The 22,141-nt window shown below is 37.0% G+C and overlaps 1 protein-coding gene across 1 annotated transcript in view; it reads left to right on the top strand.

Annotated features, from left to right (window-relative positions):
* HSD17B4 (hydroxysteroid 17-beta dehydrogenase 4) overlaps positions 1-22,141 on the top strand; it is a 61,093-nt gene that overhangs the window by 21,882 nt on the left and 17,070 nt on the right. The window contains exons 12-17 of the mRNA XM_087715837.1: positions 4,251-4,357; positions 7,239-7,475; positions 8,301-8,352; positions 9,287-9,358; positions 11,551-11,654; positions 12,644-12,709. Of these exons, the coding sequence (XP_087571963.1) occupies positions 4,251-4,357; positions 7,239-7,475; positions 8,301-8,352; positions 9,287-9,358; positions 11,551-11,654; positions 12,644-12,709 (638 nt within the window). The remainder of the gene's footprint in view (positions 1-4,250; positions 4,358-7,238; positions 7,476-8,300; positions 8,353-9,286; positions 9,359-11,550; positions 11,655-12,643; positions 12,710-22,141) is intronic.

Here is a 22,141-nt window from a genome sequence, read left to right on the forward strand (position 1 = left end):
AATAAAATGATAGCAGGCATATACATTATCCAACACCTATTCATCCTTTTTCAGAATTTCAGCCAGTATTAAATGACAACTAAGAAATTGCTGATAAATCATTGACTGTCAATTCAATAATCCTACCTTCATTATTTAACAGTGAAAAACATTTTTGCTGTGATTGGAAATGGCCATGAGATTTCTAATTGATTGAATTTAAAAAAACTATCTACAACCTTATTTTAGAACTGATCATTTGGCATTTATTGTACTTTATTGTATTGTAATTGTGGGCTGAATGCTGAAAATTATGTCCAGATTATGTTTCTGGGACAATTTGAACAAATAAGCCTAAATACACATTACAGGTACTAATTTTTGGAAGAATTAGGGAAAAAGGCATATCGAGGGGCAAAGATGGTGGCACTCTCTTTTATCTCCATATCTTCATTTCAAATAAACACTTTGGGTATTAGTTTGTTTCATTAACAAAATATAATTTATTTCTAAATAGTTGATCAATAGTTCAGGAATACAACATATGCTTTGCATTCAGTAAGCCCCATTGGTAAACTCAAGAATTGGATCCCCCCCCAAATCAAGTGGTATGCTGCCAGTTCGCACTGGTTTGGGCAAAGCTGTAGTGGCAGTGGCGTGAGGCTCCGCCTACCCACCCTGATGTCATCAAGGAGCTTCGCGTGCGCTCCCCCTACCAAACTGGTAGTGAAGAAAATAGAATATCATCTCTGCCCCAGATCCTTAAAAATCCTTACTGTCAGTGTGGACAGTATTGGGTTAAATTTATGAATGATCTGAGTTAATGTAAGGTTGCTTCCTATGTTTTTAAGCTCTGATTACTTAATGCAGAAAAGAGCGATTTCAAGCACTTTCCCCCCTTCTTCATGTTCTTTCTAGCAAATCCAGGTGGACTCTAGATAGGTCAATCTGTCACAGACCATTGCTACCTAGATATGATAAATAGGTATCTTAACTAAATATGCAAGTGTTTTAAGATTAGGGCCAGTTTGCTAACAGTTGACACTGACTTCATGGCATATAGTCAACTTTGAGAGTCTGATATGAAATGATACCTGATACAAAAATTATTAGTTCTGCTTTGCATTATTCTTTTTGATTTGGACACATCAATAAGAATATAGCTTGTTATATATAGCGTGTCTTTTAGTTTTCTACTAAAAAAGGCATTCTGCGTGGTTTTGGGATAAGAGTCCAACTTTTGAATCTTCACCTGTGAGAATAAGCAAAAGAGGAAAATAAAAATGCTGCATATATCTGATAGACTATTTAGTTTTTCTGTATTAGAGCATTAGGAAATTAGACAATTAAAAAAACTTTCTCCCTTAATGCCTGAAGACACTGAAGTAAGAAAAACTAATTAAGAGTATTTACATTAAAATTGAAGCCTTTATATCTGCAAATTCAAGCTATCCTAGAAGATTTCATTAAAAACTATCACAGCATTAATGTAAGTAAATTAATGTTGTGAAAAGCTGTTATACACTAAACCATTGCATATAATTATACAAAAATATCAATTAGCGTAAGCCTTTACCTATCATTTGTAAGGATTACCTAGAGTTGTATTTATTTGCAACCATAGGATTTAGCAAAATGCATATAGAATTTCGGCCGTTCAACACATGCTCTCTAATATTAACAGTACTATTTGCCGATGTGGTTTCATATGTTCCTTTGCAACCATTGCAAACAGCAATTTGTTTTGTTACATTTGTCTCTCTCAGATTTTTTTTCTTCTAAACTAGACTGATTCACTTGGATTAACAAGGGTGAATCTAGCTCTAACTTCCTGATAAAGTTTGCACACCTATAAGTTATTACAAATGCATAAGTGATGTGTAATTGGCAATCCTTTTTATCTTCCATCGAAATAATCTGTTGGCATTGTTTGAAAACAGCTCTGTGAAAGCTTTTCTCATTGGTGTAAGAGACTAAATAGTATGACATTCCTTGTCCTTCTTTAAAAAAAATAGATACCATTTAGCTAACTTAAGCTTTCAAACCTGCTTTATATCTTGTCTAAAACCTTTAAAAATAAATAGTTCTTCAATAATGTATGCTAATTTATATCACTCAGAAGTTTCTGATCTAGTCAGAATTGTGAGAGTAGTTTTAGACACTAATTCATCCATTTGTTAGCATTAAATTGTTTGTGAAGCATTATTGTGCCAAATAAGCATCGGGCATATTCCAATAATATTTCTATAACATAAAATTATTGCTTTCTTTTCCTTATATTTATTGATGGAAGGCCCACTTGTAATCCCAACATTGCTATTGGTATGCATGGGAATAAGACTAATATTAAATTTATGAATTTACTCTGGACTACTTCTAACTCTTCTGGTTTACTAAATCCCCAAATTGGGCCTCATATACTATTTCGCCTCAGAAAGATGCTAAGCACAGGCTGTACTAACCATAGTTTATATAATTATAAATTGTGGCTCAGAATGATATGCAGATATTTTAGTCTCTGAAAGCATAATATAAATTTTCATTTTCCTGACTTTAACAAGCATGAAACGTTGAGTGCTGTATCATTTCAAAAGTGTTTTCTTTTCGTAATGATTTTTCGGAGTATAAAACGCACCTTCCCCCCCCCCCCCCCGAAAGGTGGGTGAAAATCTGGGTGCATCTTATACACTGAATGCAGCATTTTTGGCCTCCTGAAATCCTGCCCCTTCACAAAAATAAACATGCAGAGGGTTGCCTGAAAAGTGCTCCTGGGGGCTGGGGAGGGCAAAAACGAGTGAAAAATTGGCCTTTTTGCTCGTTTTTGCCCACCTCCAGCTCCCGGGAGCACTGTACAAGCCTCCTAAAGGCTATGCATGTCCTTTTTTTGGCATTTCATTTTCGTGAAAAACAGGTCGTTTTTGCTCGTTTCCCTCCCCCACAGTCCCCAGGAGCACTTTGCAGACCTCTCAAACAAAAAAATGAGGCGTGCAGAGGGTTTGTGAGGGCTACAGAGTGCAAAAACTTTTTTTTTAAATTTACCTCTGAAAAATATGGTATAGCATCTTTGTCCCAAAAATACTATTAAGGAAGCAAATAATCAATGATGTAAGTTACTGTAATAAGTAAGTAATGTAATAAGTTACTATAATCTTCCATTTGGATATATGCTTATGTGGAGGCCTGCCATATCTTAAGACTAGCCAATTATGTTGAGTTGGCTCATGCTTGGGAGTGAAATTCTCTTAGCTCTTAAGTTCATTTGTCAAATTGCCCTGTCTTAAATATTGTGTTCGGTTAGAAGGTCACGCTGAACTTTTGAGTTAAGATGAGATACAAAGGTAACAAGGAATGAATACACCATAAAGATATCATATATGAAGCTGGATAGCTTTTCAAATAGGTTTTTTTTTTCTTCTGTGTGGCATTCTCTTCTCTGGTATCAAACATTTTGGGCCAGATGGGACTATTAGTTGGCTTGTAAAGGCCAATTGTGAAGGTTTGTAAAGTTAAGAGCCAGTGTTACTCACTTCAAAAACTAAGACAAAATCTCACTGTAACCATTTGCACAAGGTAAATTTTGTCCAATTGTATTTAAAGAAATTAGCAGAATAGGGCTCCGAAACCTATCTTTTTATTAATCATACTGAATCCCTACTTTGTTTCATTTCACACAAACAATATGAACAAGATATAGAATTAAACCAAACTGAAGTATAATCTGTCACTCATTGTGATAGCATTGGCTAAAAAATACAATATATATGTATAATCTCTATCTAAATGTTCTAACACCACCCTCATTTAAAAAACAATGATTTTGCTTCCAACCACACCTGCAAAAGTATTGAAATATGTTTTACGATGTTTAGGAATACAGACTCCCTTTCTTCAAATGATTTTTAGCCTCAGTGTGATTCTTTGGAATCTGCTTGCAGCTGTCCTCCTTTGTGGAGACAGAAGCAGTTTCCAAAGCACCCATGTGAACATTTATTTATGCTGTGATAACACAACATACAGGAATAGCAGACTTACATACACCGTCCCTGCTTAACTATAGAAGTTTCTTATTCATTCGAATCAAGTAACACTTCTGCAATTTACAAAATGTATCTGACATTCCAAGTATGACGCAGTTAAAAAAAACACACCTCTTCGTGTGAAATCAAATGCCATGTAACATTTTTTGTTGGTCGTGTTACAGCTCCAGAGATAGCTATGGAAAGATTATTTTATTTTTATAGCTTTGAAACCACTATTTTTTCTATTTCCAGAATCTTTTATTATGCAGAATGAAGTGCTGAATCAAATAGAGTCTCAGAATGTCTCTGCAAATCCTGTAAGCCACAATGCGCCCACATCCTCTACTGACATTAACCCTGTAAGTAAAATGCATATGCTCATTATTGTACTGGAAGACATTCCACTTGCCTGAAACCACAAGAAACTTGTTACAGATGTGAATCAGAAGATGCAGTGTATAGTCTTAAAAGTTCAATTTCAAAAAGACAAAGGAACGAAAATATCTTTCTGTCACTCTTAACTGTTTTATTCCTTAAATAGCTTTTATAAGAACCATTGCATTGATTAGGTGAGAGATGAATTGGTTTTGCTCTGGAGAATTCCAACTCTTAATGTTTTTTTTAAAAAATAGATTTAATTTTTCTAAGCAGTAAAACAAAGTACAGTTTTTGCCAAAAATAAAAGTATTCCAATTCATGATTCTAATATTGTGACTTAATATCCCAGACAATATACTGCAGCAATGCCTTTTAAACAATTAAAAGTAGAAAGGACATTTATATCCTAGGGTTATTTGTACCTTGTAAGAGGGACACGGTGACTCAGTGGCTAAGACACTGAGCTTGTCGATCATAAAGGTCAGCAGTTTGGCAGTTCAAATCCCTAGCGCTGCGTAACAGAGTGAACTCCTGTTATTTGTCCCAGCTTCTGCCAACCTAGCAATTCAAAAGCATGTAAAAATGCAAGTAGAAAAATAGGGACCACCTTTGGTGGGAAGATAACAGTGTTCCATGCGCCTTCAGCATTTAGTCATACTGGCCACATGACCACAGACATCTTCAGACAGCGCTGGCTCTTCGGCTTTGAAACAGAGATGAGCTCTGCCCCCTAGAGTTGGGAACGACTAGCACATATGTGCAAGTGCAACCTTTACCTTTAAGCTGTCTTACTACATTTCATTTTGCAGAATATGATAATTTAAAAAATGGAGCTGGGTCACCTAGCAAATAGAAAAGTGGAACCTGTTGTTTAATCATACAAGAATTGAGTTAAAGAAGACATGGAAGAACTATGGCTGAATCCCAACACATTAGCTGCCTTTTATTTTGACAAGTGGACTTTCTCCTGCTTTCCCCACTTCTAAAGCCCACCCCACCAGTCTTCCACAATCAAATATCATGATCACTTTGGGGGATATTTGACCATTCTGCTTAATAAAGTCATTCCTATAACAAGCATTGTTAATTGGAGCTATCTATTTTGGTAAGTGTTTCTCATTGGATACACTCAGGTCCTCTATCCTTTATTTCTAATATTTGAGGGACTGTCACAAAGAAAAGGGGGTCAATCTATTTTCCAAAACACCAGAAGGCAAGATAAAAAATAATGGATAGAAACTTGTTGTGGCCCAGCAGGGGCCATTGGAGCTGCCACTAGACTCCGACAGCTAGGGGCCCTATGAGTCAGCTCTGGAGATGTGGAGGACCCTGGACAGGGTTCCGACTGCGAGCAGGGTGCAGAGAGACTGGTTGGCCACCAGGTGGCACCTGAGCCTTGGACCAGTGGGGAGGAGACAAGGGAGAGTGATCCAGAAGTCAGCAGTGAGTTGTTCCTGGATGCCATTGAAGAGCTACTCGGCATCAGGAACAATTACGCAATTACAGGAGGTAATTGCACTCAGCTGGTGGTCATTAGGCTCCTCTCCAGACTATAAAAAAGACTGCTTGTGACACGCCCCTCTTGCAGATGTCAATGCAGGATTGAATGTTGGAGGACAGTACTGGGAGCTTGGCAGGCTGGATTGCTGCCAAGCCTTATCTGTGTTTATTGCTGCCTGAGTTTGTCTGAGTTGCTGCCAAGGTCCTTATCTGTTTGTTTTGCTTGGCTTTCAGCCACCGAGGTTTTGGTGTCTTGTTATTAAAGGACATTCCATTTAAGCTTGTCTCGGCATTCGTTACTGGACAGAGGAGGGGGTCAGAAAAGAAACTGATCAAAGAGAGAAGCAACCTAGAACTTAGGATAAATTTTCTAACAGAACAATTAACCAGTGGAATAGCTTGCCTTCAGAATTTGTGGATGCTCCATCACTGGAGGCTTTTAAGAAGACACCAGAAAGCTTCTGCTTGAGCAGGGGTTGGACTAGATTTCCAAAGCCCTGCTCAACCCTAACCCTAACCCTAACCTTACATAGAGATATTGAAATAAGGGTGCATTTGGCTTTTGGGTTATAATTAACCCATAATACATTTACCTTCAGCCTTCCTGACATTTTAATGCTTAGAATCAAAGAAATAATTTGTTATGTTTGGAATGATTTAAATCTTGATAAGATTTATTAGGATTATATGCTAATTTCTAAAATGATTTTTTATAACTATAGCAATAGCAATAGCAGTTAGACTTATATACCGCTTCATAGGGCTTTCAGCCCTCTCTAAGCGGTTTACAGAGTCAGCATATTGCCCCCAACAACAATCCGGGTCCTCATTTTACCCACCTCGGAAGGATGGAAGGCTGAGTCAACCCTGAGCTGGTGAGATTTGAACAGCCGAACTGCAGAACTGCAGTCAGCTGAAGTAGCAGAACTGCAGTCAGCTGAAGTAGCCTGCAGTGCTGCATTTAACCACTGCGCCACCTCGCCAACTGACCCACACCTTCATTTACATTAGGAGTGTCTCATTCTTACACTGAGTAGAATTACTGGCAGTGGGGGTTCAGCAACAGTGTTGCCCTATATGTTAGTTGGTAAAATGTATTAGTCAATAAAATGCTTAATGTGTTGTTATTTATATAAATAAAATAGATGTTGTTAAAATATGTAAAATCCTTTTCTGAGAAATGTGAACCAAGTGTTTTCCTGTAAGTATGTATACACCTTGAAAGAACTAGATATGATTATCATCACTTATGGCAAGTGTTTATTTACAAACTTTAAACACTTTAAACTCCTTGAACTAATGGCAAATATTAGTAGCTAAACATCTAAATCAACAAATAATATGTGTGTTTAATACCCACAGGCAAAAAGCATTGGCCACAAGTTACCCGAGTTTGCATATGAATACACTCATTTGCAGCCCATTTTGTATGCGCTTGGAGTGGGTATGTCCACCAAGGATCCGGATAATCTGAAATTCCTGTTTGAAGGGAGTGAAGAGTTTTGCTGCCTTCCTACTTTTGCAGTCATACCAGCACAAGCTTCCATGATTGATGGTGGCATAGCCAGTATTCCAGGACTCAATGTTGATTTAACAAGAGTAAGGATGCAATAGAGCAACTAATTTGTTTTATGTTACAACCTAATAGAAAACTGTGTTCATTGCCAGTACAAAATGGGGAAATGGAAAGAGTTTTATAAATAAATAAAATAAAATAAAATAAATAAAACTTTAAAATCAAAGTACCAAATCCATAGTTTGGCTTCCCGTTTTTCCTCGGTGTCCAAGATAATGTGGAAGTTTGGGAGTCGGGTGGACTCAGTTCTGTAGCATTGATATGAATATCACAGCAGCCTAATAGCCATCACAATAATTTTATTGGGATGGAATAACAAAGTAATTGGATATGCTTTGCTAGACATTTCGTGTAGGTGTTTTTTCAATGCTTTTTTGAAACCAGACTGAAGTAGTAATGAGCTTGAGGTATTTTACACTTTAATTTCTACTTTCAGAAGAAAGAAAAAATAAACAAACTATGAGGGATACTGACAATATGATTTAAAAAACAATACCCAATCACTGAAAGTTTAGTGAAAGGAATAAAAGGAAGTGAATTAAATGAAAACTACTTTTTAAATTGGACCCTTGGAAGAGATAAGGATATTTTGCATCTAATGGCATATTCACTTCCAGACAATGAAGATTTACAAGGCCATAAAATAGTAATGCCTCATTACTTTCATTACTTTTCAACAAATAAAAAAATTAATGTCTTTTATTGGGAAAATCCTCAATTTGAACTTTAGTCCTGTTTCCCCTCCCCCCGCCCCCCCACTTTGCCAAATTAAACTGGTAATGTATTTAAGAAAATAGTTTGATGTATATTTCAGTTCTATATTTTGTGAAAAATATTTTTCCCCTTAGGCTTTACATGGTGAACAATATTTGGAGTTGTACAAACCGTTTCCTACATCAGGTGAGACTTTTACATATCTAATTAGCTTCATTAGAATATATTGTATTTCCATAAATGTACCACACTATTTCTCTTCTTCTCTTCTAGTTATTGTTTTTCTCTCTATGTAGTTATATGAATAAGAGTTCCACTGGAATTGAACCACTCCTTAATACTATAGAGCTATATCTAAGATATATCTTTTCTTCCTGCTCTTAAGGGGAGATTTTCTAAGTACTATCACGAATCAAAGAGCAGAGCAAGTATTCAATATAATCTTCTTCAATTAAGTGTCTCCAGATTGGTTAAGGTTCAAATAATCCATGCCACCTAGGAATAATGGAAGTGAAAATGTTTCTGAAGACTATGTTTTTGTAGGATGAGTTAATGTTTTTGTGCAGAAGAATGCACCTTTTGCATGCAAGGGGCCCAAACTGTTCAAATGATTGCCACAACTCTCCAGTTGAAACCCTGCCTCCTTTTTATGTGTATCACAATGGAAGTGAAAAAGTCTTGGGGCTTCAGTCACATGGTTGCACATGCCCTCTTGACTGTACTTGGTTTCCCTCAAATGTCCTTGGTCCAAATAAAATGTTATTGTTTCATATCTATTCTGTGCTGTTTTAAAAATAATCATTCATACTATGAAGAAAACATAAAAATATATGGGGTTTTTTAGTACTTATTTGTTATTAGTCATCCAACCTTGTTGAATTATTGTTGAATTATTGTTGAATTATTGTTGAATTATTGTTAAATTATTGTTAAATTATTGTTAAATTATTGTTAAATTATTGTTAAATTATTGTTAAATTATTGTTAAATTATTGTTAAATTATTGTTAAATTATTGTTAAATTATTGTTAAATTATTGTTAAATTATTGTTAAATTATTGTTAAATTATTGTTAAATTATTGTTAAATTAATTATTATTGATTTTGTTTTACATTTTAGGAAAACTGACTTCACAAACCACTATTGCTGACATTCTTGATAAAGGCTCGGGAGCTGTTATACTTTTAGATGGTAATTCTCTTGGATTTTGTGATGGATAAATAGCTGGAGTGTTGGGATAGAAACTGCCCTGAAAACTAGTTGATGATAACTTGGAAGGCCGGGAGCCATCTCAGGGGAAAGTCATATAAAATGAATTGGAAACACTCAATTTTACCAGACGCTTCAGTTTTCCCTGGCTTTTCCAAACCATTTCCATAGCATTCAATTTCTACAATGTAATATTGTGGCTCTTTTTTTTACAATGCGAGGCAATAATCTGAAAAAGTAAATGATATGTGTGTTCATATATAACTGGAAAATTTATAGTTAGGTGGCGCAGTGGTTAGAGTGCAGCACTGCAGGCTACTTCAGCTGACTGCAGTTCTGCAGTTCGGCTGTTCAAATCTCACCGGCTCAGGTTGACTCAGCCTTCCATCCTTCCGAGGTGGGTAAAATGAGGACCCGGATTGTTGGGGGCAATATGCTGATTCTGTAAACCGCTTAGAGAGGGCTGAAAGCCCTATGAAGCGGTATATAAGTCTAACTGCTATTGCTATAGTTATGAAGTCCAAACTTTTAGAAGGCATATTGAAGCCTAGAACCTCTTACACCAATCAAACATTCTTGTTTTCACTTACAACCCTATTCTTGATACATTTTAAATGTAATCTGTTGTATTTAAAATACCTTTACAATTCCTTTTAGCTGTTCCTACAATAGCTTGTCGAAATCTTAAAATGAGCAATGAAAACAAACTACAAATTTTAACAAATAGGTAGAATAAAGTCTCCATCCAGTTGATATAAATAGTCAGGTCAGAATAAAATAAAAACATTCAAAACCAAAAATGATATAGAGCTGGCATATTCACCAGTAGCTAATTTCCTGATCTCAGAGGGAAAAGTGATAGAGCATATGGAAAAGCCTCATGTAACTTAAATTCCTCTAGATGTACTAGGGATGTTCAGTTGTCCCAAAGTATTAGCTCTGTATGGCTTTAACTGAACATGCCAAGCCTTGACATAAGGGCTAAAAATAGAGTAATAAAGGTAGTACTTGACTTACAACAGTTCATTTAGTGACTGTTCAAAGTTACAGCAGCAATGAAAAAAGTGACTTACGGCCAGTTTTCACACAACGATTGCAGCATCCCTGGGGTCACATGATCAAAATTCAGATGCTTGGCAACTGTCTCATATTTATGATGGTTGCAGTGTCTCAGAGTCATGTGTTCATCTTTGGCAACCTTTTGACAAGCAAAGTCAATAGGGAAACCAGGTTCACTTATTGTAGGTAACTTCACAGCTGTAGTGATTCACTTAATAAATGTGGCAAGAAAGGTGGTAAAATGGGGCAAAGCTTACTTGAAAAATGTCTTGCTTAGCAACAGAAATTTTGGGCTCAGTTGCGGTCCTAAGTTGAGGTTGTCATTGGAAATGAATGGGGTGAAATTCATGATTTCCAGCTCGATAGAGTCAATAAGTAAGATCCTGGGGGTACCAGAACAACAAAGTGATTTTGGTTAAATAATTAAATTGAAACTAAACCTATAGTAATTCTGATTTGTCCTAGTCCAGTCCTTGTACATTGCCAGAATAGTCATGTCCTCCTTATCTTCCCTCTGAGGACAGAGAAATAATTCTAGTTCATTCTTCTGCCCTTCATAGAACTAAAAAACCCTCATCTATATAATACAATACAACTCAATACTATAATGAACCAGCAGCTGCTATACACATTACTTATGCCAGCGGTGGGCCCTTGTATGACTTACGGACTTCAACTCCCAGAATTCCTGAGCCATAAGCCAGATTTCTGCCTACCAGTGTTGTAATACAGAAGCCAATCTTCCCCTTCTAGTGTTTTATAACTAGCTCACACAGTACTCAGTTCATTCATAGCTCTAGTCATGATGATATATTTCATATGCCAGTGATAGAGTTTAGGATAGCAAAAGAATCTCTTAAGAATCATCAATCATTATAGTGTCATAGTTCTATCAGTTTCAAAACAATATAGAATAATAATATAAGCTCAAAGCATGTGAATATTTCTCCTTCCAGATTGGACCTTCAGCAAAGTTAATGCTCTCCCAATGATTTTAGTTTTTTACCTTTGAAAAGTGTAACACCCAAGCCACTCTATTCATTTTTTTTAAAAAAAAACAAGGTTAAAATTAAAATTTAAAAAGGCATCTTTTTTGGCTTCCTCTTCCTCTCTAGTACACACATACCATGGAAAGGATCTTTTGTGCTATAATCAGTTCTCTATCTTTGCTATTGGAGCTGGAGGATTTGGTGGAAAGCGATCATCCGAGAAAGCCAAGGTAATATGAGTTTTGTGTTAGGCTACTGAATTTCAAATGTACTGCCAATTACTTAACAGTCATAAAAAATAATTACTCCCTGAATTCAGTTCACTCACTTGGAAGTTGATTTTTTTAAACACTAAGTTCTGTTCAGCGTATAATATGCTCCCTACCATCAGCCTCTCAAAATGTATCTATTTCATTGGTTGAGCTAAGCAGGGCGGATGGTAGGGCACCTTGACAACATTTGCTATTTAGGGAGGGTGGTCAGATTGCTGATCCTTGAACTAATTTTACTTTGATGTATTATTACCTCAGTTTAAGATTTTGCACTATACCTAAAGACCAATTGGTTGCCCCCTGGAATCTACCCTGAAAATAAGACCTCCCTGGATAATAAGGGCTTTTGAGCATATGCCAGAGGTGGGTTCCTACAGTTCAGCTGAACCAGTAGTGGTATGCCGGGCTGGGTTGCAGAACTAGCAGCCACCCAGGCTGGCCGTGCCCCCAAACCAGTTTCCCAGTTGCTGCCGTTGCCATCTTTTTTTGGAGTTCTGCGCATGCACAGAACAATTTCCATTGAACTGTGCATGCGTGCACACAAGCGAACCTGCAGTAACGCCAGCTAGAATCCACCCCGGCGCATGTGCTAAAATAGCCCTCCCCGAAAATATTGCAACACAGCAGCAGCCATGAGGTGACCACGGTCGCCGCCTCCTGCACCTCAAAAATAATAAGACCTCTCTGAAAATAAGGCCAAGCACTTATTTTGGGGGTCAAAAGAAAATAAGACCCAGTCCTATTTTTGGGAAAACACAGTATATTCTAAGTACTACCTCTTGTAATTTTCAGTACAAGCTCTCTACCTGAGAAACTGCCCACTCTAGTTAAAGCTTTAGAGTTCACCAATTTGTGTAAAACTATCAAACATCCAACATTTCATAAAGAAAAAGTATGTTTCTTCATTTTATTTCTTCTATATTCATTTATTCATTCCTCTCTTTTAGGTCACAGTGGAAGCCCCCAAGAGACCACCAGATGTTGTAATCACTGATGCCACTACAGTAGATCAGGTAAATACTTTAATTCTTAGTGAAAAGTTCCACCTGTACAATTTCTTATGATGAATCTCAGTTCACATTTTTTTAGAAATACTAAGTTACTACCAAAATTAGAGGAGTTGATTAATGATTTTAGAATTTTGCAATACAGAGCTTGTGAGCAGTACCAGCTGGTAGCTAACTGCTTGAATCCATTTGGGTCTTGGACTAACTTAGGTCTTGTATTCTACTGTAAACATCCTCCTTCCCCAATGCTACCTTTTTAAAACATGCCTTAAACATCCATTAATAGAACTTTGTTTTTTAAATAAAAATATTCCGTGACCCGTCAAAAGCGCGGACGACAAAATCGCGATCGACAAAATTGCGCCTTTGACGTCATCACAGCGCGACGAAAAAGATCGAAAAATTCAAATAAAAATTAATAAAAATTAAATTAAAGCAAGCCGATTCACATAAAGGTAAGGGTTAGGTTTAGGGTTAGGGTTAGGGTTAGGTTAAGGGTTAGGGTTAGCTTTAGAGCGTTAGCGTTAGCGTTAGCGTTAGGGTTAGGTTAAGGGTTAGCGTTAGGTTTTTCGTTACTTTAACGGTTAGGTTTAGGGTTAGGTTTAGGGTTAGGTTAAGAGTTAGGGTTAGGGTTAGGTTTAGGGTTAGGTTTGGGGGGGTTAGGGGAAGGTTTTAGCTTTATTTTTACATTTTTTCGAACTTTTTCGTCGCGCTGTGATGACGTCACAGCGCGCTTTTGTCGAGCGCGATTTTGTCCTACGCGCTTTTGTGGTGGAACCAAATATTCACATCTAAGAGAGTCCTATTTAGGGTACGTCCTTACATAAAGTACAGGTAGTCCTCAACTTACGACCACGATTGAGCCCCAAATTTCTATTATTAAATGAGACATTAGTTAAGTGAGTTTTGCCCCATTTTACGACCTTTCTTGCCACAGTTGTTAAGTGAATCACTGCGGTTGATAAGTTGGTAATCTGGTTGTTAAGTGAATCTGGCTTCCCCATTGGCTTTGCTTGTCAGAAGGTCGCAAAAGGGGATCACATGATCTTGGGACACAGCAAAGGTCATAAATATGAACCACTTGCCAAGCATCTGAATCTTGATCACATGTTCATGGGGATGCTGCAAAACTTCGTAACTGTGAAAAATGGTCATAAGTCACATTTTTCAGTTCCATTGTAATTGTGAACAGTCATTAAATGAACTGTTGCAAGTGGAGAACTATCTGTAAATCCAGGGATTTTTATTGATGCACTGCCGCATGTCATTTAAGGACGTGCTCATTTTAAAGGACAATATGGTTGTATTATTTTTTTTATTTTTTTTAGATTAGTATACTACCTTTTCCCAAAAGCTTGATGTGGGATACAGATCTAATGATGTCCTTTGTTTAGTAAGTGCCCCAGAAGCAACACTCTGGGGTAGGCCAGGGCCAAAGTCACAGACCGATCTTCCATGAAAGAGAAAGAATTTGAACCCAGGGAATGAGAGACGATACCAGCTCATTTCAACAACTCTCTGAATCTAGGATTTCATTTGCACCATATTTTATTCATGGCATTGAACGGCAAAGGCTTTAACCAGCCACAGTACAATTTTCTAATATATGGCTGAATAACTATTGGCAGGAATTAGTCTTTTTCTCTTTGCCTCAGTCATACCTAGAGAGACAGAAGGAGTCAGAGGATGAAGAAAATGTTCTTAGGCAGACGTTTATGTCATTGTCAAAACCTTTCTTGCATTCACTCCATACTGAAAATCCCCATCATCTGTCACAGCTTGCATTGGAAAGCATGAAGACAGGAGTGATGGAGGTAGCAGGGGTTGCTGTCATATCAGAAGCCTTAGGTCCTTTTCTTTATCTCTCTCTCTCTCGGCCTTTGAAGCATATAGCAAATATTCTTCCATCTGCTTTTGCACAGAGTGACTGACTTTGCCCCTAATCTGTTAAAGTCAGGCTTTTGGCCAATGAATCAATACTAACCAAGGAGAATAGGACCAGCAGTGAAACACGAGGCTCATTTCCTTGACTGTGAGGAGGGATAATGAAGGAAATAATTTAATGAGCTGAGGGTAAGAGTTTGTTTTATAACTTCTTCCATACATCAAAGTGCAAGAGAGCAAATATTTCTAAAAAGTCTCCCATCTTCTCTAGCAGCCCCATGATTTGAGGCTCTCTGCCTTAAAACAGTGAAGGAGGAGGGAGAAGAACACTAACAGCTTGTCATAAGAATATATAGTGATCTAAAATCAGGCTGGATTCTGGATGAATGAAGTAATGTGTTCTAAAAGTTTCAACATAAATTTAAAAAGAGATTTTTTGTTCAGTCATGAAGAGCAAGTGCTGCCTTTCCCTCCCCTACCCTTCCCGTTGCTTCTTTGTAACGTGAGCTTCTTTCAAGTGTGTTTTCTTCTGTTTAATCTTCCCATCATGCAAAAGTGTTGACAGAAGATTAAACTAAATCTAAAAGCATTTAATTGTTAACAATTTGTGGACCGATGAACATACCCATGTTCAGTCCCACAAGGGGATGCTCTTACTACAGAGTTTAAAAGCTGCTTCTCAGTACTGCCAATTTATCAGAATGAGGTTTTAAATCAATGAAAAGATAAATATTTTGTCAAGGGATTTGTTTCCCTATTGGGAGTCATCTCCTGATCTGTCTATGATGGCTTTTGGAAAAGGGTTAATAAGAAATCAATTTTCACAAACTCCTACCATTTGAAGGCACTGAGGAGAAAATAAATTGTGGCAAAGAATAACGGCAAGGATCATAGGCAGCCATTTGGGCAACAGTTGTGTCATTGGTAACACATATAATGCCCTGTATTCCTCCAAGACTAACTTAATGGAGTTTTAATTCCATTCTTTTCCACAGAGTACAAATACCTCTGGTATTAATGCCGGATATATTCTCAGTTTTCATGTGTTGCTTTTTAATTCCTTTCTGTTTGATTCTTTCAACACTTATTGTGCAAATATTATAAATTGACCTAATAAGTGTTGATTGATAAAATATCTCTATGCATGTCTAGGAATTAATTGTATTTCAGCTGTTGTAGTTATACAAATATATTGGAATATACACAACCTTCCTAAAGCTGGTTGAAGCTAGTACCTAAAAAGGCATTTTATTAGGATTACAGTATTTTCTTAATATGTACTATAAACCACTAGAAAAGAATATGTGTAGCTCAGAATTGAGCTGTGGGATGCTTGGTGTTTTCTGAATGTGGTTGTTTTCCTCTAGAAGTTTCATTAGCCAACTAGGTAACATCTTCAGTCCTAGGTGAAGAAAGTACCAAGGACTTTGCTATAAAGCACAGATTCCATGAAATACTGAATTTTCAACAGCTTTGCCTTTAAATTTGTTGTGTAAAACTTTCACTGTTCAGCTTCCATCTTTTGTCATACTGCTATGTAAAAATAGGGTTTTAAAGTCTTTGTTAGTAGTTTATTTATTTATTAAATGTATCAACTGTTCAACTCCAATATGACCCTAAGCATGATACAATATATAACATTTAGATTACAACATTCCACAACTGCAAAAATAATGTCCAGAAAAAACAAACGCTATCTCCTAAATTGGTTTCAAACAGCTGCCCCCACTCACCTTGTCCTTGAGCAGGAACAATAAATCTGAGAAGATTCCTCAAATTGTGCACCAGTCCTAAAGAGGGAAGTTCAACCTCCCCTCAGATTAAAGGTGGAACATCTCCCCCATCAGGATGGTCCAAATATCCTGTCATACTAGAAGCTGTTCTTAAGATTGAATACAGAGTTGTATAATAATTCAGCACAGATGTTAATGCTACTAGGCAGACAAGATAAAGAAATAAACTTCACACAAAACTAAACATTATTTTTATTTGGACTGGCTATAGTAACATCATCCTGCAAGTTGATTGAGCTTCCGCTTCTTCCTTTTTTAAAATAATAGTGTAAATAGGGAAGGTGGCTGAGAAGTTTGTGTACACTTTCTACATGTCACAGATTCAATCTAAATTTTCCTTTTCCTGCCCTTGGGAATGGTTTTCCTGTCTCTCCTTCAATGCCACCTTCTTTACTCTCTACAGTAGAGCAATTCAAACCCAGCATTGCAATAGTTTTTAAATGATTCACAGTGGAGAAGATTATGAAAGAGATTGAAAGGATCTATCAGTAGTTGCACCTCTATATATTGAATGGCATGGACATACAGAACTACAGCTTTGTGTCAATGTGAAAGAGACCTTTACTGAGACAAAGGTACATGCAGAGAATTTCTCTGTTTGAGGAACCCATGAACACCTTTGCACTGAACTGATGCTTAGAGAAAAACCATGAGATACTTGTATAGGAGGTTCCACTAGTAGGTACCATTTTTCAGCCAGTTAAATTTTCCTACCTCTTGTTGTTAGTTACAAAGTCGTGTCCGACCATCGCGACCCCATGGACAATGTTCCTCCAGGCTTTCCTGTCCTCTACCATCCTCTGGAGTCCATTTAAACTCACGCCAACTGCTTCAATGGCTCCATCCAACCACCTCTTTCTCTGTAGTCCCCTACTTCTTTTGCCCTCAATTTTTCCCAGCATTAGGCTCTTCTCTAGTGAGTCCTTCCTTCTCATTAGGTAGCCAAAGTATTTGAGTTTCATCTTCAGGATCTGGCCTTCTAAAGAGCAGTCAGGGTTGATCTTCTCTAGGACTGACCGGTTGGATCGCCTTGCAGTCCAAGGGACTCACAGGAATCTTCTCCAGCACCATAGTTCAAAGGCCTCAATTCTTTAGCGCTCAGCCTTTCTTATGGTCCAACTTTCACAGCCATACATTGCAACTTGGAAAACCATAGCCTTGACTATACACACTTTTGTTGGCAGGGTAATGTCTTTGCTGTCTAGATTTGCCATAGCTTTCCTCCCCAGGAGCAAGCGTCTTTTAATTTCCTGGCTGCAGTCCCATTCTGCAGTGATTTTGGAGCCCAGGAAAATAAAATCTGCCACTACCTCCATTTCTTCTCCATCTATTTGCCAAGAGTTGAGAAGGCCAGATGCCATGATCTTAGTTTTCTTAAAGTTGACTTTTGCACTCTTCTTGTTCCTGCATCGAGTGGCGCTTTAGTTCCTCTTCACTTTCTGCCATTACAGTGGTATCATCTGCATATCTGAGGTTGTTGATACGCCTTCTGGCAATCTTAATTCCAACTTTTGATTTATCTAACCCCACCTTTTTCATGATGTGCTCTGCATATAAGTTAAATAGGCAGGGCAACAGTATACAGCCTTGCTGGACTTCTTTCCCAATTTTGAACCAAACAGTGATTTCGTGTCCTGTTCTCAGTGTGACCTGCATATAGGTTTCTCAAGCGACAAATAAGATGGTCTGGTACTCCCATCTCTTTAAGAAGTTGCCACAATTTGTTATGATCCACACAATCAAAGGCTTTAGCATAGTCAAAGGCTCTACCTCTAGGCTTTATTTATTGGTGACCTGTACAATTCATACTATTCCTAATCTGGGTTCAGTTTGGCCTCTGTTATTATGTCTCTTACTGTAATTGCATTGAATTGTGCTGGATATTAAAATGCTACTTAAAGTATACTATTAAAGATTGGGGGAGGTGGGAAACTTCAGATGTTCTACATATGGCGACCTCTTTGTTTTCAACTCTTATAGTAAGCATAAACAAGCAGTGGAATAGCATAGCAATAAACAGCAAATCCAGGAATCCAGACAGCAGCCTAGTCACATAAAAGAAAGGAAGATTTCAAAGGACTTAACAGACCAAACAGGTCTTTTGCCAACTCAGTAGCAGCAGCACCTGCATCCCAGGACTGTATATCTTACAGCAGAAATTTATGAGCAGAAATATGTGCCTGTTAAATATTTTAAAAGGATACTTGTAATAGCCTCTCTGATTCAGGAAAACAAAAGCATTCTCAGAACGTGGATGTATGTTCAATGAACATCGGTTTCATTACCTCATCTTTAGTTTAATTCTCTTCCTCCTATCCTTCCACATCTCAAAGTTTTGCTCAACTTCAAGGAAGGCGAGGGAGATTCATTGTCAAACTGAAACCTGTGGGTCTTTGTAATATTTGCTTTTAATTTGGTAACATGACATGCCGCAAATGTATGTATATTGTTTCTGCCATAGATTGATTTTTTCCTCTACAAATTACACAGGCTTGGATGCTTTGGTGTTCTTTTATTTTTGTTTTTCTTCCCTTGCTATTTCAGCTGCTCTTTGATAGGGTTATGGAGTTAAACAAGAGGGCTGGCCTTAATTCACAGTGCTGCTGTTTGTTATTATAGAAAATAATCTTGTATGGGATTAATCTTGCAGAAGGGCAGACCTAATTCTAGCTTAGAAGGTTTTTTTAAGTGTCCTTTGGTCACTGTGTTGATTTCTAGATGATAGGGGATAAAACTGTAGCTTAAGGGATTTGTCAGACATTGTGTTTTCTCTCTTACACAAATGTTTAATATTTGACAACGGAATTTATCTTTATAGCATCCCTTGTTATATCAATTTTCAGAGCAAACATTCCCTTTTATATGTGTGTGTGTGTATGTGAAGCTACTGATATTTTTTCTATCCCCAAGTACATTCTCTTATACAACATATTTTGCTTACATAAAAAGTCAAACTTTCAAGAGCTTTATTTTAAACTTTAAATATGTGATACTTTCAAGACATTCAGTTTTCACACATTTTCTTCTCCACTGTAAATATTTTTGAAACTATTTGGTGCTCAAGCAGAAAGTCAAATAACAATCCTAATCATTTTACTCAGGACCAACTTGAATTTGGCTACACTAAATGTAGCCTTTCATTGGTATGTTTTAGATTGATAGCAAGAGGCCAATGAGAACCTAGTTCTGTGCAGGTATTCACACAAGAATAGATAAATGGGAAAATGTGCACGTGATACTCCCATCCACATAGCTTCTTTCAGTTTTTATTATGAAGAGCTCTATAAAATGCCACATGTACACTTGCATTGGTATGTGTTATATTTTGTAATTAAGGGAAGAGAAGAATTTTCAGTGCTTTTGTAAAAAAGTACTGCAACAAAAAGTCTTCACCATTTTCCTTTTTTGAGAACTGTAATCCTCCACCAGATAGGGGCAGGACTGCTCTTTATCAAAGTGGAATGGGATAAGAAATTAAGTTGTGGATCCACATATCTTCCAATTTACCTTTATTAATTATTTATCTATACTATGCCACTATGATTGTTTGTTTTATTCTAGATCTGGAGGTATATTTGATTAAAACAATTTTTACTTGAGAGAAAGGGAGAGACTGGTTCATTTTCTCTCATTCATAAAATAATGCATGCTGATATTGTTGGCTTCAATTTATGTTAGTTTTGCATGTAACCTTTACTGTTGACAGCTGGCAATACTGAAAAATTGCTACAGACAGACTGGATATTGTTTTTCCACTTTTGATCTGGCAGAACGTCTAAATTGTTAGGAAATAAAATTTGACAGTTTCTGTTATTAATTGGAGAACAATCGAACCATATCACAACTGACTTCAGTCTATTGCTCCTAATGATTTGATTTTTGTCATGGTCCAGAGAGGGATCCATTTTTACATGATATTGAAAATGAAAGGAAATACCATTGTTGTGGGCATGCAAAAATTGCATATTTTTCTTTCTTTTGTTTTTCAGTTCCCTTTCACCAATTTTATCTGTGCTTTAAATTACTTTTAACTAAGACAGAATTTGAAAGGCTCATTCGACATGGCAAAGTGATTTTTGGAAGTATGAACATTAATTAAGCAAGTGGCAAATTTGAAAGCCAGTTTGGTCTATTGGTTAAAGTACCAGAGCAGATACCCGGAGACTGTGATTTCTAGTCCTACCTTAGGCATGAAAGCCAGCTGGGTGACTTCTGACAGGGTTGTTTTAGTGGGGAAAATATGAGAAGGGAGGAGTATTAGATACCAGTATGTTGAGTTATTTACAAAAATAATAAAGGCAGGATATAATTCCTAGTGTCACATAATGGAGTGAACTCCCATTACTTGTCCCAGCTTCTGCCAACCTAGCAGTTCGAAAGCATGTAAAAATGCAAGTAGAAAAATAGGAACCACCTTTGGTGGGAAGGTAACAGCATTCCATGTGCCTTCGGCGTTTTGTCATGCTGGCCACATGACCATGGAGACATCTTTGGACTGTGCTGGCTCTTCGGCTTTGAAACAGAGATGAGCACTGCCCCCTAGAGTTGGGAACGACTAGCACATATGTGCGAGGGGAACCTTTATGCTTCTGGAACAATTCTGCATTCTTATATACTCTAGTTCTACCTTAAGAAACATCTGGTTGCTGCCTGCTCCCCATCAGTCCTAAATGTCTCAGTTATATAGTAAAGTAACATATACTAACATATGAGCAAGTTCACTCTAACTGTACATCAGCCTTCGTCAACCTCCAGATATGGTGGACTGTTATTTTCTTCCATTGAAGATTCCTCCAGTGCAGTTTATAGACCAAAGACCAAATATGTCTCTTTAGACCAGGTTACTATGTCACTATATTTACAATTAATTCTTTTATTCAGATATGGAATTTAGTAAATATATGTTCTGACGCAGATGACCTTACTGTACCATAATATGGATTTTTTTAAATGAACTGTGGAGAATCACATGCAAGAACCTAAGTGATTCTTCTGGATCTTCACAGCTTAACAGCATTGCAGATCTGATCCCATTGAGTTCTTTCATGTGTCAGTTATCTTGTCAAAAATTTATACAGCAAAACCCGAATCTTAGCTTTCCAATATTAATAGCAATTCTTAAGCTGAAAAGATATAAATATGCAGTAACAAACAGCATTTGGATTATCAGGAAGAAACATGAGGCATAAATTTAAGGTTTGTTCAGTTGCACATATAGCTTATGGAAAAAGAATATTAATATGTGCCTAAAGAATATTCTCTGCCCAGAGGGTCAGTCTGAAGATGGAAAAGAAATAAAGAGTGGCATAAATGCTAAAGGTTTTCATGGAAGAAAAAGAATCCAAAATGTTGCTGTTGGTTATATTTAGAGCATCTGTCTTGATTTTGAAGTGTCTCTTTAAATATGAATTTGGTACAACTATATATCTCCACCCACACAAATTCCACACGCACACTCACACAGTCACACACACTTGTTTGTGTGTGCAACAAACACATGTTTGTATGTGCAACAATAGCAAACTCATTTTTCAGGTGCCAGCCCCTATAGCAAAACAAAACCAAAAACAAAACACCACAACTTAATTACACACAAGACAGACATACCTGAAGGCTTAGGAAATCTTAAGTTTTGTCATACTCCAAATAACATTTGGTCTCTTCTTCAAATCTAAATTCAATGAATACTAGTCATTCTCCTTAGACAGAAGATGGTTCCTCATTATTATCAAACCAAAGCAAATATTCTGTCAAACAGAGC

This window comes from Thamnophis sirtalis, unplaced genomic scaffold (assembly GCF_051295495.1).
Source record: "Thamnophis sirtalis isolate CommonGarterSnake01/CBP01778 unplaced genomic scaffold, rThaSir2_p1.2 scaffold_5, whole genome shotgun sequence".
NCBI lineage: Eukaryota > Metazoa > Chordata > Lepidosauria > Squamata > Natricidae > Thamnophis > Thamnophis sirtalis.